Genomic DNA, 19,901 nt, shown 5'->3' with positions numbered 1-19,901 from the left:
ACAATACAAAGGAATCAAGTGCATAAAAAACATTATAAAGGCAGGAGTAGAAGACTCTCACAAAGGAGAAATTAGCAAAAATGTAGCAAGAGTGTGAGAGAAGGAGATGACAATATCACCCCACTCAGAGTTATAATTTATCCACCAAACTCCATTTTCCACCCTCTAACCAATACCCAAATGTCTATATCTCTATCCTCACAAACTCAAGAAACACATATACTTTTGATACTTGAACTTATTTTTATGTTTTATTTTGTTTCTCTAAGTTTTTATCATTCCTCTTGCTACCTTAAATGGTCCCATAAAAATTTTCGTTATATTTTCCTTAAATTATAAATTACAAACATTATATAGTTTGCACCTTCGGTTATAAATGTTTGACACTTTATTCTTTAGTTACAAATGACACTAATGTGTACAACACTTGTAAATTAAGAATAAAAATATATAATATTTGTAATTTATGGTACCAAAAGAAAACTGAAAGTTTAAGGGACTAAATTGTACACCCTTTTCTCAACCTTGCACCTCATATCCACCACGAGCCACCGTAAAAGAAAGAGAGTCAAGTGGGAAGAAAAATAGGGATCAAAATAGGATAATAGATGGCCTCCAATGGCTCATCTGTCTTTACTCTTTACTGCAACCACGACAATTTCTACAATCCCATGCAACGATGTAATTGGTACGTACATTTCTCTTTTTTTTTGAACGAATAAAAAAATATAAGATGCTATTTAATTACAACTCTTTAAAAGTATAATAGGTGTCCTTCCCAACATAAAATTTCTTCTTTTTAAGTTCTTTAACAAATACCCTTAAAACACTTTTTTTCAAAAGCAAAAGATTATGGACTAATAGTAAGTAATAAGACTCAACCAAAGGTGTGTAGGAAGAGAAAAAAAAAATTTGGTTGCCCTTATTTCAATCATGACGTTTATATGTTCACTTGCTACTCTACACGAGTTTATTAGTTTGCTATCAAGATTTAGCCTTTATATTTTTTGCCAAGCACAGTAAACTACTCTACTAGCTTATATTGTTTGGTAACCGTCACTTTTTCTCATGAACTCATAATTTATAACATTGTTTGATAAACTAACTCAAGTAGATTATAACTTATCAAATTATCTCTCAATTTTAAGCTTATATTATTTAACTGAAAAAATTAAACATTATTTAAGCATACCTCTTTCATGTCATTTCATATTAATAGGCTAATTCAATCTCTAATTTTATTAAGCACCACAAAAACTCAATAAGCTATCTTATCAGCTATTAGTTCTTTTTACAAATGTTAGTAATTAGTTGTTAGATTAATATTTATTCATTTGTTCATTTTTTTAACCCAATATAACTCCTTAACCATTTGCTCAAACCATTTACAATAAACTTGTAACAAAAAAAAACATTTACAATAAACTCACTTAGTAATTATTCGTTATTTTTTCTTAAAAAAAATTATTTGTTATTTTCCACCTGACAGGCCGTAGGTAGGAACGCATTTTGGAAGTTTATTTATAGTTAATTAGTTGAACATTTGTCCATCAATTTTTTTTGCAGTATATGGTATTCCCTACGTCTCATATCAATTGTCTCATTTGTACTTTTTATTTGTCTAAAATTAGCTCAAATAGTCAATTTTTTGCAATTAATGCATTAAAACATTTCAGATCTTCATCTAACAAACATGATCAAACTACTAATTGATAGGACTAAAAATTTAATATTTCAAAATAAATACAAAATATTTTAGCTCATTCTCAAAAGAAAGAAAAAAAATTACATTCGTTCTTTCAATGTGGCTATCCCAAAATAAAAGTATTGTCAAAACCTTTCTACTTCACATTTGTAGTCTATGTATATGAGTAATCTTCACGAAAATACTATGTTCATCGTCGTAGACGTTAGTATTTTAATCATCCTTATTCTAAAAACATAATTAATCACAACTAGCTTACGTAGTCACAAAACAATTAATTTTAACAACAATTGGCATAAGACATGTCATTTGTACTTGAAATTACTTCATTTGTGGTTTGTATAGGCTAACTGTTGTGTTTTTTAAATTAGAATGATTGGAGTATTCACGGTCTACCAAGATGCATGTTGTACTTCAATGAGATGATTCACGATGCATCAGAATCGCATTATTGAGGTGGGGGTATTGATAGTAAATTTGTGTTTTTTGTTTTGAATAAACTGTGAACATTCATGTTAAATGGTTTTTTTTTTTTTTCCTTTTTCAAAATGATCTATAATGTCTAGTATTACTTTTGAAAATATTCAATTCTTAGTCCTATCAAATAGTAGGTAGGTTGAGCATGTTTGTTAGATGAAGATCTATGCATGTTGCTTTTATTCATGGGGAAAAAATGAAAATGTTTTTTTTATCTTCATAAAATTTCATTTTCTTTAACAAAATAACTACATTTTTTCAATTAGGCCAGCTTTAGCTCGCATGGCTTTATTACTTGGGGATTATATGGCGGGTTAGTGTTGGAAAAAACCGATACACGCACAAAAACATAAATGTGGAAACTCCAAATGGGAGAAAAGATTACGATAGTTGTCAAATGACAACCAAAGAATAACTCTATGCAAATTTTACAACACAGAGACCTGAACCACTGGCATAATGCCACAGCACACCTTACATCAATGTCAATCGATGCTTGTGTAATCATGATTATATCAATTAATCAATGATTTTAAAACTCCATAAGTTAATATTGATCTTTCCATCAGTTTTATCTAGCCATAACTTCACAGCGAAACTTGTGATGGCAACACTTTTACAATACCTTCTTTTAGGGACGAATCCGGATCAAGGATATGGCGAAGTGCAAGGTTAGCTCTCGTAGGGATGCGATCGAGGAGTAAAGTCCAAGAGAACGCCACTACCTTGAACGGAGCCGGACTCCTCCAAAGCAATGAAAAGACCCGTTCCTCTTGACCACTCACACCATCCTTTAAAAGAAAGATCAATTCCAACACGGTATAAGAAGACTTAACCGAAAAAAACCCTCCCTCCATTATGGTAGTTGACTATCTGTTTAACACTCAACATCAACTTTGAAGTTTATTGTGATATTTACATTGCGCTACGTTGATGACAGTTCATCACAACTGACTCATGAAAATGACTTTTGTTCTACACAATTTATTGTTTGTGGTATTTGTTACGTGTTCCTATTGTGCTAATATGCACAAGGTTGCTACTTGAATTCTCAAAAAGAATGTAAACATGTTTGCTTGGAAAACTACATATATATCGATGAAGGGCCTCAAGATCGACTGTCACCAACTAGTTTTGCATTGTTCAACAATATGAGTCTCACAACATTCTCAAAAGTAGTTTCCTATTAAGGCATAGGCCATAAAAAAGGTGTTATAATGTCTTGGTGAAAACCAATTTTACATCAGTGTCAACTATATAACAATATAGTTCTCTAATGCTGTACTCGTGAGGAAAAGTAGTAACAATGACGTATATGTGTTGATTATTACGATCTCAATATGGACAGTCCTCTAGATGTTTATCCTATTATCAACATAGAAAAAAACGATATTCTACTAATTGACATAATTACTAGTTTATCGATATTTGGGAAGAGGATAGACGTACTTATAACATGCCCTATTGAAATTTATATTATCAACACTCATACACCATACATATGTTATTGGAATTTCTTCATGAGTACAATGTTTGAGAGCCAAGTGGTATACAATTGCTTTCACATGTAAGATATTCTTTAACTAAGTCATTAACATTTAGTGACCCTTGTCTTCTTGAAAGAATGCATACATCAAAATGTGAGATCCACTATGCTGAAAGATACACGCCTAGATGGTGGCAGGCTACCCCGAGGTCTATCCCATCATATTTATAGATGTCCAAGAATACATGTTCATGTTTTTCTTGAGTCATGTTGTCAGTTATTATTTGACGCGATTTAGAAGGACAAATTCAATATTCACAATTTTATTGGAGTTATCCGCTAGTTGGACATGAGGGAACTCATTGTAATGAAAAAGGTATCTTTGACATCTAATTTGGTTCTATTGTTATGGGATCTTCATCTTGCTCGTTGTTAGACTATGGCTCAAAGCGTGCTACAAAGTTGGTAAGGTTGAAGTCATTTGCTCCATCATGCTTTTAGAGCATCACTTTCTTGAAATTGTTTTCTTCTTTATCAAAGGAAATCAGGAAACCAAGTCGTATTCAATCATAACAACTTTAACCCCTCTATGTTGTATGACATCTTGCGATACACCATCATGCAAATACACGAGTCTCTCTTGAAGACAATGTCCATTTAAAAGAATAATGTTACATTGACACCCTTTATTCCCATACACACTTGTACACCTCATGCATTAGGAAGAGAAAATAGGAGATGAAAGAGATAATGTGTTTGTGTGAGGTCCACATGTCCACGTGTCAAATTTTTGTGTGGGTGTCAAGGGGTGTATTGCCACCTAAGGATGTCTACGTATCATTACTCATTTAAAATGGTGTTAGTGTCTTAATGAAATCTAACTTTGTTTATGAGTCCAAATATACCACTTGGATCTCAAATATTGTACTCGTGAGGAAAAGCGGTAAAAATCGGTGCATGTGTAATGATTATATTTATCTTATTGAAGCGTGGTCTATCGAACTTCTATCCCTTTCTCAATATGGATAAAATTAGTATTCTGGTAATTTGATGAAATTGGAAGAATAATGATTTTGTCAATATTGAGAAAAGGACAGAGGTTCCAAGAACATGCCTTGTGAAGATCGGTATAATCAACACATGTTTGCCATTTGTTATCAATTTTCTTCATGAGTATAATATTAAAAAGTGGTATACTAGGATTCTTTTGTAAATTTATCTTTAATAAAGTCATAACCATCATTTTTAGTGGCCATTGTCTTCTTAGCAGAATGCTTATGTCGACTTTGTGCGGCCTATTATGCTGAAAGATCCACGTTTAAATGGTGCAAACCTACTTCAAGGTCTATCCAACATCTTTGCAATTGTCCAAACAAGTTTGCATTATTCTTAAGTGTGTTATATGCTGTTCTTTGATGAGGTTTGGGAGGACATATTCAATCATCACAATTTTTTTGGAGCCCTATAGTTGTCCTGGAAGGAAATGATTGTAAAAGATAAGCATCGTTAACTTTGTTTTTATTTCTCTAACTATAGAATCTTCATCATCCTCATCATCAGACTCGAGCACAAGGTGAGCATAACACGAGGTTGAAGTAGCTAGATTGTTCTGCGGACTTTTAGAGGTCTTTTTCTCTGTTCTTTTCTTCTTTTTTCAAGGAAAACATAAAACAAATTTGAGGAAAGTTTCTATCACGATGATATTTTGCCACTAGATATGGTACGTCATCATGAGATATATCTTCATGGTTAATGCACCAAGCTTGACGGTTATTGTTCTTCCAATGATGCAGTTGCAAATTGATTTGCATTGAACTACAAGAAATTGTGCCTTCACTGTCTTCCTTGCTTCTCCTTTCCCAAAAGTGACCAGGAGGTCGACATTATCCCAACGTTGGTTGACGCATTAAATGCCTACCTATTGCATCTAGTGTAAAGAAATCTCCGTACACTGCATTGCATCTAGTGACCAGGATCTCCCCTACCTATTACATCAAATTTCACCATGTACGCCCTTATCAGATGAAGATTTTGATAGTTTGGGAGCCCATTGAAACAATCTTTGTCATAAAATATTATGGGTGGCCTTCTCGACAGTCATTTGTTGAGTTAGTGTTTCTTTCTACATTCATATTATACTTCGCCTTCCTCTTTATGAAATTGGCGCTAGCACTATCAAAGTCACAAAATCCCTTGAACATGATCATAGCCACTGAATGAGGCTTTACCTCCTCCTCCTTATTCTTGATGGCGCTAGCACTATTCAAAACCTTAATCACAATTATTTATAGTCGAGTTATTTCAAAATAAGTTGAGCAGACCTATAAAACTAGTTCATGGTGCAAAATAATGTGACTAAGTATATGAACTTCAGAATTTTACGAAAGCTCGTGGAAACAACTCATGATATGTTCATATTATATTTTCAGTTTATTTTCATAAGTTCTCCATAATAACTTGTGAAAACAATTCATACCTTATATGAAAATAGTATTTTAAGCATTTTTATGATAAGCGTTTCTATTTTGTAGAAGTAACAAACGAAAAGTAAAAATTAGTATAAAGTTTGTTTGTTTGTTTGTTTTACATATAAGATTAATAATGTTCCAAATGTACTTTTACCATTAGGAAGAATGATTTTATTGAAAAAAGTGCTTATTTCTTCATCTTCCTCATCGTCCGACTCAGGCACAAGGCGGGCTTCAAAGTCTGCAAGGTTGAAGGTGATATCTTCATCAGGCTTTTAGGGGATCTCTTTCTCTTTTTTGTTTTCTTCTTTCTCAAAGGAAACCAGGAAACCAAATAAAGAAGAATATACACAAATATTTTTATTCTAGTTCACAAAAACTTGTTGCTACATCTAATTCCCTCTTACAAAGAGATTTTGCCTCATTCCAATCCAAGACTTAATCCACCAACTAAGTACTCTTTGATCTACCTTTGCAGTGAGTATCCATATTTTGCCTCTCCATTCCTTCTTCCACTATAAATCTTTTAGTCTCCTCAAAAACTTATGGCACCTACCATGTTGAGGAGAGATATTCTTGGGTGGTCACAGGTCCAAGAAATTGGATTTGGTCACTCTCTCTTATGTTTTTCTTCTTCTTTCACACTTTCCATTTCCTCTCTCTCCTCTCTTTAAATGTGATGAAGTGTCAGTTATTGGTTGGTTGTGACCATGTGGTCATGTGACCAACTAAGAATTACTATGTTGAGGAACCGAGTGTTTACGTGTCTCTCTAGACTATATTTATTTACCAAATGTGGGTCCCACTATTGGGCGGGTTACAACATTGAGTTAGCACCAGAAGTGATAAATAGTCAAGTAGAGTTTGCTCTCACGAACCAGGCGGAAGCTGGTGGGCATGTAATACCCACGTCGTGGCTTTCGATATCCCGCTAGGTGGATACGAAAGGTTCCCGACCTAAGGGGAACGGTTTAAGCCGCAAGGGACCCCCACGACAATAGTAGGAACCGAAACACATCGGAATGAGAGGGATCCGGAGGCCGTGTAGGTATGGGACTACATGGTTGAAGGAAGGCTTATAAGAATTGTTAGGTACTACCCATATCAACAAGATGCATCTTCTTTTCGGGAGCTCAATCCATAGGAACTCCACAGTTAAGCGTGCTTGGCTTGGAGTAGTACTAGGATGGGTGACCTACCGGGAAGTTTCCCGGTAAGCATGTGAGTGAGGACAAAGCATGTTGAAAAGACTTGTGTTGGTTTGTGGGGTTAGTCGGCAATCCTGTAAGCAGTCTGGGATGTTACACTTACAACAATAAATCTTTTATCAATATAAGTGTTTGAAAAACAACTTGGTTACTAACTCTCAACAAAGAGGATAAGCATTTGGTTGTTGCATGTGTTCTAAGTTTTTTTTTTTTTTTTTTAATATTACACTTTATTTTAAAACATGCTCTCCCCCTCTCTCTCTCAACTCAAAGAAACTTCTTTTAAAGTAAAAAGTATAGTCATTGTAAGAGTAGTATCCATGTTGGCATTTGTATAATTAGTCGTTGGAAAAGATAAGATAAGAAAAGATAAAAGTACTCCATCCTAAAAAAATTGATCCCAAATGATTTAACCCAAAAAATATAAAAGTACCAAAAAGTAAAACAAAATAACAACGTCTTTTATGTTTAAGGGTCAGTCAAGTTTACTTTCCGTTGCTTAGAGAGATAGAGTTTGGTTCCACAAAATAGCTCAAGTTTGTAGTCCTTGCAATTGGTTATTGACTTCTTGTGCATCATCAGTAACAACTTGTACAAAGACATCCAATGCATAAAAAAAAATTGACTATAAAAAGGAAGATAGTATTCTCACAAAGGATGGACTTTCATAGATAACTTCATTTTTCCTCTACTTAAAAAACCACAAGACCTTTGATTTGTTTTTGATATACTTTTTGTGTAAAAAGACTTTAGAAGTATTATGATTGCAATCAAATATTATTAATAATCTAACATCTATTTTGATTAATATTGAATAATCGTTATATAGATGATAGTGTAAGGAGATTAGATCCTCTAATAAACACTCCTCAGTCCTCACAATCACAATTTCTCTCGCTATGCCTTGCAAGTGGTACCCTTCTCTTCTCACCTTATAATATTTATTTTACTTTTGATGTACTTGTTTAAATTTATCTATGTTTGAGGGGTGAGTTTGACAAAATCATCGTGGCACGGTAATTTTGAAAAAAAAAATTAAAATGTAGATTTTGTTAAACTCGTGGTGGCTCACTATCACAATGAGCATAATTATAATATTGAGTTTTATTAAAAAAAAATTGGTCTTGATGTTCTAATTCTCAAGAGAAGAGTTGTTGGTCAGTAATTTAGAGTTTAATCGAGAGGTAAGTAATAATTGAACAAGAGTTATTTTAATTGGGATTCGAACTTGAATTCTCCCAAAAACAAAAACAAAAAATATTACTAATAAAAATTCATTAATCATTTGATTCAACCGCTTAATTGTTATTTAAACCTTAACACAAAAGATATAAAATTTTAAAAAGAGTTGGTTAAACCGTTAGAGAGTGTGAGTAGCACTGCTTTAATACTGTACATATTTTTCCAAAGGTGATATTCTTTTTCGAAAACTGTCATATACCAAATTCAATATTGATAGCATTTATTTATGTATAATTAATTTTCACAGGGCTGTGCTACTTCTTCGTTGTTTTGTGCTTGTAGTTCTTCTTTAACTCGAAAAGAAGTAAACAATTGTGTTGCGTGTGTGAAAAAAATAAGACCGTAAACAAATACAACAAATTAAAATTATCTCTGTAATCTTATTTGTATTAGATACCCGTATCTCATTGTTGCACTAAATTAAAAAGTGTGTGATCTAGCTACTGGACTATTTGATCAAAATAAAATAAAATTAACTTCCTACAAAACTTAAGACCCTATATAATAAGGGTTTTGTCTAAGATTCATAAGTAAAATAGTTTTGCTTCAAAAAATTTTGTCATTTAATTTGGTCCAATTATAAGATTTATTAATTCAATGGTGGAACTAACTTATGCATAATGTAAGATTTGTCTCACATGTTTCCAATTCCTTCTCACCTTGTTTCTAAGTTTAGCACTTTCCCGCGACAAACCCTAAAATCTTCGTATCAGTTTTGTAATTTTCTAATTTTGTCTCACGCCATAAGCCTCAAATTCCCTCTCATGGAACACACTCACATTGACTCTTCGATTATGTATCTCCACATAATCACTACTTTTAATACTCACCCATTATTAAACCCTCAAATTCTCAAATAGGTAGTTCTTTCGTTAAGATTTCCTAATCAATCGTTAAAGACAAAGCGCACACCGTATTTTAAACCCTAATCAATCATCGATTGGATTATCAACTTCAAATTGTAAATTCTAATCCCTAAAAAAACTATAATATTGTTGCGGCTTGAATACGACAATATTATTGTAGTTTGAGGCAATTTGTGATTTGAATCTTATTATTCAGTGTGTGGTTGATTATGGTTTGGAATTTAGTGTCCTATTCCTCTTATGTGGTTGCTTTGGGAATCACGATGAATGAACTCTTATTTGGAAATTTTGAGGGTTTGATGAGATCTTCAATGAGAGGGTATTATAAAGTAAGAAGCTTAGAAATTGAGGTTATGCGGAGATACATAGTCAAACTGTCGGTGTGAGTAACCCACTTGGGTTGCCTTGGAGTGGACTCGTCTTAAGGTTTCAGATTTAATTCTCTCTGATGTCAATTTTAGTGGGATAGTTTAGCTTTTTCAAAAGAAAAAAAACGGTTTGTGTGAGTGTGTTTAACGATAGAGAACTAATATGAGGGTTTGAAACTTAGGGCGCACGACAAAATTAGAAAAGAGATTTTATAGTTTGTTGAGTGAAAGTGAGTTTTCTAATTAGGTTGATAAAGTGACCAAAAAAATCCACTCTCTAAATCGGTCACTAAGTAAGAAGTTTCTAGTAGTGATATCAGTGATGGCCTTCTTGACCGTCAATTGTAAGAGGGAGTGTCTCCTGCTACATTCATTATATACTTTAGCTTCCTCTTGATGAAGTTGGTCCTTAAGGAAACCTTCTAATATGACCATGGCCGCTGAAAATGGCTCTATCTCATCTCCTTTTTTCATCATTTGACTTCAAACTTGCATGATATTTCTTCTTGTTGCCTCCTTGGATGAGACCTTTCATATAAGAATGTTGCAATGGTACATATTGTCGGTTGGAGTTGGGAGCTCAGGCATTTAAGAACCCCATTGACATAACTGTTTACATTTGGGGCTTCAAGCAAATTGTTCTCATATTTTTCATGAAGGTAACCGTTGGGCGGATAAATTAGCCACTCATGGACACACGATTTCTGACACCATTTGGTTGAGTACTATACCTCAAACTCTGTTGGAAGACTTCTCTCAAGACTGTAAGGATTGCCTAATTATCGATTTTCTTAGGCTATTTTTTTTTTTTTATGTTTTTTGGCCTTCTGAGGGATGCGGTTTGGCCCCCATCATGTATATTAAATTTCCCTTTTTTAATAACATATATATTGGGTAGGCGGCGTAGAATGGTAGTTTCATTGAGGTGCCAATGTAGTTGTTTTCACAAGCTATCCTGAAAAACGTATAGAAATGAATGAAAATAACTTATGTACATGTTATGAGTTGTTTTCGTAAGCTCTACTGAACAATCTGAGAAGTACTTATGTAAGTAAGTACTTCTCAGAGGCATGCTTCTAGGATCAATTCAAATTCTTATTCTCTATAAACCTAAGCTCCTCTGGAGTTTTAATAGGAAAGATATAGGTGAACTATTTCTCAAATTCTATAGTGTTGTAGGCTAAATTTGCTTCATTCTTTAGGCTTGGAATTACATCAGAAGATGGTGACTAAAAATTTATACAACTTTGATTATATGATGCATTTCTTATTGTTGAGAATTAAAGCTGCAATTTTATAAACGCACTACTAACAATGTATCAAAATTCATGTAACAATTTCCATAGTTCGCAGTCTATTGACCATCAAAATAAAAATGCAAGATCATTAAAAAAAAAATCAAAGTCCGATCACTTAAATAACTTTTGCATAAAAAAAAAAAAATATTCTCCATATGAAAAGAAAAGAACAGAACATTGAATTGCATAACTAACAAGAACATAAAAATGTACCACATGAGGTATATATACATTATACTCTACACACACTTGCAATTGCTCTAAATTTTCTATTTCATGTAACAATTAATGCACTGCAAAATTGCTGAAGAAAGCATTAAAAATAAAGGGATTCCCCTCTCTCTAGCATCCTATAGTAGCCTTTTTTTTTAAAAAAAAAAATAATATATATTAATTTTTTTTGCTTTTTTAGCAAACATTATTAATTAGAAATATGCTATTATTCCTTGTTTGGTTTCCTTTCCCTTTCATCTTTTTCTTCCTTATCCATGAAAAGCAACCACCTTGTCTGCAAAGTTGTTCATCTTTCTTCTCTTTCAATGTTTCTTCTAATGTTTCCCATGTTTCTTTGTCCTTCACTTCCACCTGCACATGCATTTGTACCTTACATCAATGTTACATATATTTGGCACCTTATAGATATACTTCATAAACCCTTCTATAATTGTTTCATGTTGTTGTAATAGGAAATGCAAATAACTTGTCTTATTTTTTGTGGGAATATTCCTTCATTATTTGAGTCTATTAACTACGCCAATGGAGAAAAAAGAAATTAAACATCTAATCACATTTGTAATTTAATATATGCGTAAAGTTTATTTACACCATTGTACCAAAAACAATTTATTTACATCATTGGTATATGGCAATTTGTTATCAAAGTATTTTACATATATTAAAATTTGATTTTTGTTTAAGCTATATGCAAGCAACCACGTATAAGTTATGGTCATTTTTTGGGTCAAGATAATGTGTCTCAAAAGGTTTGAAAAAAATGGATATGAGTGACTTGTGTCCCTTACCTTATAAATTATTGTAGATTGAGTTAGACTCGATTCAAATTTTAAGAAAAAATATCAAAAGTCCAACTTATATATGTTCAATAATTTGTTATCAAGTCCACTAGTAGCTACTTATATCAAACAATCATCACAACAACAACAACAACAAAAAAAGATCTTCTCAAACAATCAAACGGGGTGAAGTCTAACGGAATAAGTTAATCTCTCACGATATAACGAATCATGGTTCGAATTTTGATTGGAGGGTTGGAAGAAAAAAAAAACATTTTGAAACATGAGAAACTCTACTATGCTCACAAGCATAAATGAATAGTGTTTAAACACACACTCATTAAATGATTTTCTTTAATAATTAAAAAGAAATTATTAATAAAATATAAATGGGTAGGTGGTGTATGTACATGTACGTGTGTAGACAGCAAAAAACTCGGGGAGAGTATGGATACGGAGGGACCAAAACTTGAGTGGCATGTCCAATTGAAACAGAGATAGGGACCAAATATATCTAGTACGTCCTATACCACACATTTTTCACAAAATATTACATGGAGTTTATATATATGGCTATTGGCTACAAGACTTGATTCTCTTATCTTGGAAAACGTATTAATAATGTGTTTGATCTGTTAAAAAATAAAGAATAAAACATGATAGCTTCAGTTTTACCGTGTTAAATTGTAAAACCATTACTGAGACATGACAAACTTAAAAACGAAAGACATAAAATGTTTCGGCATACATTAGACTTTGACGAACTTATTTGAGAAAAAAAAAATCATTCACTTACCTCTTCCTCAGATTTAGTTTGATTATCATCTGAATTTTGAGAGTCTTCATTTGTTGACATCTCTACAATGGATGGAGTTAAATTAGTGCTTGGATTGCTTGAACTAAGACAAGGAAGTGTAACACTTTGAGTACATGCATCTCTTGTCATTCCCTCATTTTTCTTTTCTGCATAAGGTCAAGTAGAATTATTAAATGACTTAAACTAAAAAATTTAAAAATCGAACAGGAGATCATACCACTGATATTTTTGGATCATGGTTCATTCGGTTTAACCATTGTTAAACTCGATAACAAATAAATAAGTAAAAAGATGAGGAGTGAAAATAATTAGTTCGAACCGATTATTAGATGTAAAAGTTAGTTAAACTAGTTAATTATTTTCATTGGCTTGATAATTAGTTTTTTTTTCTTATATCGTATCACTAGTTTAAATAACTTTTACATTGTATACCAACTTCGGTTCAACCTTGTTCAATAAGACCAAGGTATTGTACCGGGGTCAGACCAACGAGTGAACCGATGGGTTCTCGCTTCAACTATGCGACTGAGTCTGATTTTAAAACATTGCTTAAACTATATTATAATATATAGAAGAAAGAATAAGGTAAATTAAAATGTTAAATATGAACCTGGACTATGAAATTGAAGAGCTACATCTTCTTTTGTGAAACTATAAGTTGAAGCCATTGCCTTTGTTTGAATTTGTTTTGATGAAAAGAATAAAGGAGCTGACATGGTGATTTTATTTGTTGTTGAATTTTGAAATAATCTTCCACTAAGAGTTTTTGCAGATAAACATTCCATTGGCACCTCCCCTGAAAGAGGGTTGCATATATACTTTTCTGCTTCATTCCATTTGGAATTTAATGCAAATCCATCTGGTGATAAACACTCCCAGCTTTTATAAACTGATCTTGCTTGCAATGCTGCAATATATCACCATGAAATTGGTTGACAAATAGGAAAAAAAATTAGTTTATTTTATATTATAAAGTTATAAGAATTTAATTCATACACACGGTTAGTGTACAAAAAAAATTATACTGTCAATCAATCATAGTCTTCGAATCGTTGAAAATGTTTCACTTCAATTATTACTTCTTCGTAAATGTTTCGATTCTTAGCGAGATTAATATAATCGTGGTGAGCCATCGTGATTTTGACAAAAACTACATTTTAGAGCTTTAGTTCATATTTGAATTTGGAGTGAGAATGACAAAATCATGGTGGCTCAGTGTGATTTTGCAAAAGCAACACTTTGAAGTTTCAGCGACACCAACGTGGCTTAATGCGATTTTGCCATCGTGATTTTGTCAAGTTAGTGTAATTTCAAACATGCACTCGTCAAAATCACGGTGTCACCATGATTTTACAGAGCTCACCGCTCACCCGCACGTGCACAATTTGATTGTAAAGTCACATTGACTGTGATTTGTTGACAATGTATCAAAATGAAACTTGAATTTATAAACTATGAAGCACATATACGGATATCGGACACAACACAGACACTGGCACGCCGACACCGCTAATAATTTAAGAAAAATAATTTGAGAAAATTACATAATTCAGTGTAATTACAAGTGTCGGACACGACACATGTCGGACACCGGAACACGTCTAATCTGAGGAGTGTTGTACTACATAGTTTATAAATCATTATGCTAATTATGAAGGTAGTTCATTCTTTGGTACCTTTAAGAGCAGTAGTGAAAGAATAGGTTGAAGGGTCAATTTCATCTGCAAAACAAATCATAAAAATTTAAGAGAAACTTGATGAAACTATAGTCAAAAAAAAAAAAAAAAAACATTATGAACTTCTTGAAGTGAAATAAAAATGAAATTAATTTACCTTTTAATGTATATCCAGGAGAAGAAGCAGTGCTAGAAATGGTTATATTTGATCTAAAAGACTTTGAATCTTCTCTAATGCTTCTTACAATTGATGCTGAGTATCTTCTTGATTTTGTATTCTCTCTACTTATGATTCTACTTTTCAATCCCCATTCTGTTAAATTGAACTCTGAATCATCTTGTTTCATTGAACTATAAGGAGATGGTTGCATTTCCAATGTGGAAGCCATGTGTTTTTCAGAACTTTTCTAAAGCTCAAGGTTTATATACTCAAATTATTACAAGTGGGTGGCAGCTATATATATAGAGGCTTGAAATTATTATAAGGTTGTATCAATCAGTCCACTATATTATCAATATTTCAAAATTATTTATGGAATTGTAAAATGTTAATACAGTTCATTCTTTTGTCTTGATCTATTATCAAATGCATCATCAACATTATTCATGAAATTTCATTTTCATCCTTGATATTAAAAATGTAATGTTATTCTTGTCCATGCAAATATATCAACAGATGGACGAATTTTATTAATATTTGGAAATTTTAGGGATTATTTTGAAATATCGATAATGCAACCGACTACATCGATACAATTCTAGAATTTTAATGACCGATTTGGATATATATAATTTTTTTGTCTAATCAGTCGCATGCGGCTGAACATTTTAAAGTACAATTACAGTCGCAACGAGGTTACACACAATACTAGATATTGCGAAAAGTTGTAGTCGAATTGTATAACTATGCCTGTGTTTGGTTTGACATCCTAGAGGCCAAATGCACGTTTCAAACTCACTCCACAGTGAAAAAGTAAAAGCTAATAATAGTAGCTTCTTTCAAGACGTGCGTCTAGTGGATGTGTGCCGCACAAACAAACATATGCTAGGTCTTCCCTTCAAAAAAAAAAAAGTCTTTTAGTTAATTTTCTTTTTCACCTTTGTAATCTCCAAAATACAACCGCATTCTTGAAATGTATTTCTATACTTAGAATCCTCCCCTCTATTTCAAGATTCCCCGCATTCACGTAATCGAGTCATCAGTGTCTGTTCATTCAATATTTTAAACTATAAAATCAAATTTTGCATTTTTATAGACCGTCAGATATTAATCTAACAGTTAAGGTCACTGATATCCCGATCGCGACATCTCCTTATTACAGGGAATCTGAATTCCTACATTTCAAGTCTATTTTCAGTCTTCCCTAAAAATAAAAAAAAATAAAAAAAAGGTCTATTTTCAATCTTGTCTTCTTTTGGTCTTGCATTTAATAATGCATAGTACATCACCAGTTAATTTCTTGTTCTTTGACCTATTGGTTTAGGTTGTAATCTTCCTAGTTTATTTTTGGCACAAAATTCCCTTTGGATAGATTCTGTTCTCAATTGAAGAAAGACAACACATACATTTGTCTACATTTTCTCTCAACTTCAATTGCTATATCTAGCAGATAAATTTTTATTTCTGACATAATATTTTTTGGCACATTTTTTTTAGCACATGAATTTGAGTCATTGTCAAATTTTTTACTTTCTGGACTTTTTTGTTTGCTAATTGTATTACTGTAGGATGTTAATTATTTGTGGACTTTGGTGAAAACATTTGTGGTCATGCATGTGATTGCAACAGACACTTACTAACTACTGTTGATAAAATTCATGATTGTGAAATGTAATCTTTGTTTTTTTTAATCATTACTTTTGTAATGAATGTACTAAGCACATGGGATTTCTTACTAAACGAACAAAATGAAAATTTGTAGTTATGTTCATGCACAGCATTTTTAATTTATGGAGAAAATATTGGATGAGTTGGATCATGGGAGTTAGGTTTTTTTTTTCTATTTTATTTTTATTTGGTAAGAAAAATATCACTTGATTTTTTTTCATCAATATCTGTTTCTAAACATCGGTAGAAATCAAACTCGATATCCAATTTTTTTTCTTTTCGATAAGTTAAGAGATAGGTGGGGCATGAAGGCGAGTCTGAAAGACAAATACCCTCATTGTATGCCGCCTACTCATAATATATTATTAAAAAAAGAAAAATATATATACAAAAGGGGGGTCAAACCAAAAATCCTCGAAAAGCAAGGACAAAAGAAAAAAAACAAATAAAAATCATAATATATTATTAAAATACACACACACACACAAGAGGGGGTCAAACCAAAAACCCTCGAAAAGCAAGGACAAAAGAAAAACAAATAATAAGAAAAACAAATAAAAATGACACTAAAAGAGAAAGTTCTGCTCAACCAATCTTGGGTTCACCCTTGAATCGAATGTTGTAGGAATTGAGTTTACTTAGTTGTTTCTTCTGTTTCTTTGTCAGATAAGACGTAAATCAGACATCAGTATCTTTACCTTGAATAAGATATTCGGAAATAAGATCAAGTTTCCTATGAAATTGCGAATAATATTCACGAACTCGATATCCAATGATTTACAATATACTCACACACATTACGTACCAACCACTTGCACCAAATCTAAAATAAAGACTCTAAAATATGAATATAGGGTGTGTTTATTTCAAGGCAAGAAATTACATTCCTTAGAATGACATTCCAAGGAATAATACTCCAAGGAATAACATTCATAACTATGTGTTTAGTAAAAATAATTAGATTTCCTTGAAATGTTTTAGAAATTAATTAATTAAAAAAATAAAAATGGAAATAAATGTTAGTGGTAGTGAGAATTTATAGCAAGTTGAGTTTTATTCCCATGAGAATGTCAGATTTTCATCATTTAAGCATGTGAATGACAATAGAAGAAATCATGTATAAATAATATTCCTGTGAATATAACATTCCTGAGAACAAATTTTCAAAACTTGAAACAAACATAGGAATGTTGCATTTTCAATCATACGTTCCTGAGAATCATATTACAAACCTTAAAACAAACACATCATTTCAATTTGAATTATGTAGTAGGTTATTATAGTACATTTTCTATTTGAAGATGAGGTTTTACAAACATGCTAATGTACCATATTGTGATAAAGAGATAACATAATTTGCCGGTAAATCATGATAAATTGTCGAACAACTAGTGGCCTTAGTTTTGTTACAGAAATTGTACTAATGTGGTATTGAAAATTTGACATTTATGGTTATCATGTTACCCTTGTTGTTTGCCCTTATAAAGGCCGACATTGGCCTTATTATGTTGCATTACACCAGCTAAAAACTATTTAATTTCTTTTTTCATGATGAAGTACTGATTATTGGTGCCAATTTACAGAAAATTCCTCTCTTATGCGGTGCAGTTAGGTCAAGTTGGGCCACTTTCAATTACAAATTAGTAGGCCATTATTTTTTCCACGTTATAAGCTTCTCGCGCGCCTTATTTAGATTCTAAAATCTGAAATATTTCAACGTGTTTTTAGAGGTTTTATGGGGTTTTTATGTGCATTGGACGCGCGAAAAACACATAGGATGGAACGAAAAAAAAAACAGTCAAATTAGTATCCGAAGAGCTTACAAGCTTCCAAATGAAAGAGATAAGCACACATAAATAGTGGCTTAAATATAGAGTAACACTATGCAGCTATTTTAACACTATTATCTCATTGGAGTGGTCTCTCAAAAAAAAAAAATCTCATTGGAGTGGATTCAGTTTTTCAATTTTACTAGAGAGTGGAGTGGATTTAGCTGTAAATAATTTCTCTTTTTACAGCTGCATCAGTTAATAGTGAGAAATGTTAACGAGTATCTCGGTTTTTCTAAGGAACTTAAATGATAAATTATTATGAAAACATGTATATTTAATGTGTTAGAAATTGAAGTATATAATTTTTTAAGATTTTTTTTTTTTTAGTTTTGAATCATTCAAGTCTGTTTTGGGGACACCTGTTAGCTAGACCCTTTGATAATATTATGTTAAATAAAAAATTAGAAACATTTTTTTCAAGAAAAAAACTTATCACAAAAATTGACACATTCAATTTTCAAGGTGATATCATCACCTTTGTTCCCAATAATTGAAATACATAGTAGTCCCTTTCAGGGACAGATCCAGAAATTTTAAGTAGTGTGGGCCATATATAACATTTCATTTCTAAAAGCATCATAAATATACATTATAATTGTTCTATACGGTTTTTTTTTTCATATTCTTCAAACATTGAATGATTTTCTCATTTGCAATGTTAATAAAAACATCATTCAGTAAAAGTAATCAGACAATTTTCTCATTTTATCATTAATCTCTCTTGCGATTTCACATCAAATTCTTGATAATATTCACAACATAATTTTTTTTTTCAATTGTTGCAGTTGTCACAGTTAATATACCAACAGAAAAATAAGCACAACAAAACTAATTATATAAATTCACTCATATAACCACAACTCATACTCAACTAAGCACTACCAAAATAATTATATATATTTTGTGATATTAAATTTTTAAAATAAATAGCATCTCTACCCCGTACTTCTCTTATCTCTGTCGTGCCTTTTGTATGTGTAAGAGCATAAACATCGGTGCTCTTTTTAGCGTGTCTTGCAAAATTTGTCAGACAGTGTGCCAGAATATTACGTTTTCCAACAAGTTGGGTGGTAATGTATTACCACGGTTCCTTTTCTTGTTTTTTGATGCAAAAATTAATATAAAATTAGAAAGTGATTTTATACTATAAATTTGAGGTGTATTGTGTGATTAAGTGGGACCCAATTTTGAGTTTTAGATGAGTGGTATGGATATTTAAAAAATGTAATTGAGTGGTTTAAATAATTGAGAAGTGTAAAATAATATAAAGTATTACGTGGGATCCATTTATACCACCATCTAGAGTGGCATGGATGTGGGTGAACTTATTATTTTAAGGCAAGAAAGTTACGGTCTGAAGCTACCCAGACACGCAAAATCTAATAACAAAAAAACTCTATCTACCACCACAACAATGGGTACTAGTTTTCTGATTTATTTTTGAAATGTAGTGAGGGCCAGGCCCACAGTGTGGTCTACCTGGGTCCGTCCCTGGTCCCTTTCAAAGGTGATAAAAATTCAAAATAAGTTTCCTTCATTTCACTTCTGCTAGGTGGTGTTTGTGATACTCAACTTTAGTATTTGTGTACTGGTATCAAGACGGTTTTAAATCAAAGT

At 32.1% G+C, this 19,901-nt stretch overlaps 1 protein-coding gene across 1 annotated transcript; it reads right to left on the bottom strand.

Annotated features, from left to right (window-relative positions):
• Positions 1-11,278: 11,278 nt before the first annotated feature.
• On the bottom strand, positions 11,279-15,051 carry LOC146913067 (uncharacterized). Its single transcript, XM_085716318.1, has 5 exons — positions 14,782-15,051; positions 14,625-14,669; positions 13,559-13,855; positions 12,928-13,094; positions 11,279-11,703 (listed from the first exon to the last, which is right to left on the bottom strand). Exons 1-5 carry the CDS (start codon positions 15,011-15,013, stop codon positions 11,527-11,529), a joined length of 918 nt encoding a protein of 305 aa, XP_085572444.1. The 5' UTR covers positions 15,014-15,051; the 3' UTR covers positions 11,279-11,526.
• Positions 15,052-19,901: the final 4,850 nt, after the last annotated feature.

The sequence above is a fragment of the Medicago sativa genome, chromosome 6, assembly GCF_051527215.1.
Source record: "Medicago sativa cultivar Bolivia chromosome 6, Bolivia_mono, whole genome shotgun sequence".
NCBI lineage: Eukaryota > Viridiplantae > Streptophyta > Magnoliopsida > Fabales > Fabaceae > Medicago > Medicago sativa.
Note: the sequence above shows the minus strand (reverse complement) of the source record. Positions and strands in the feature narration are given on the sequence as shown.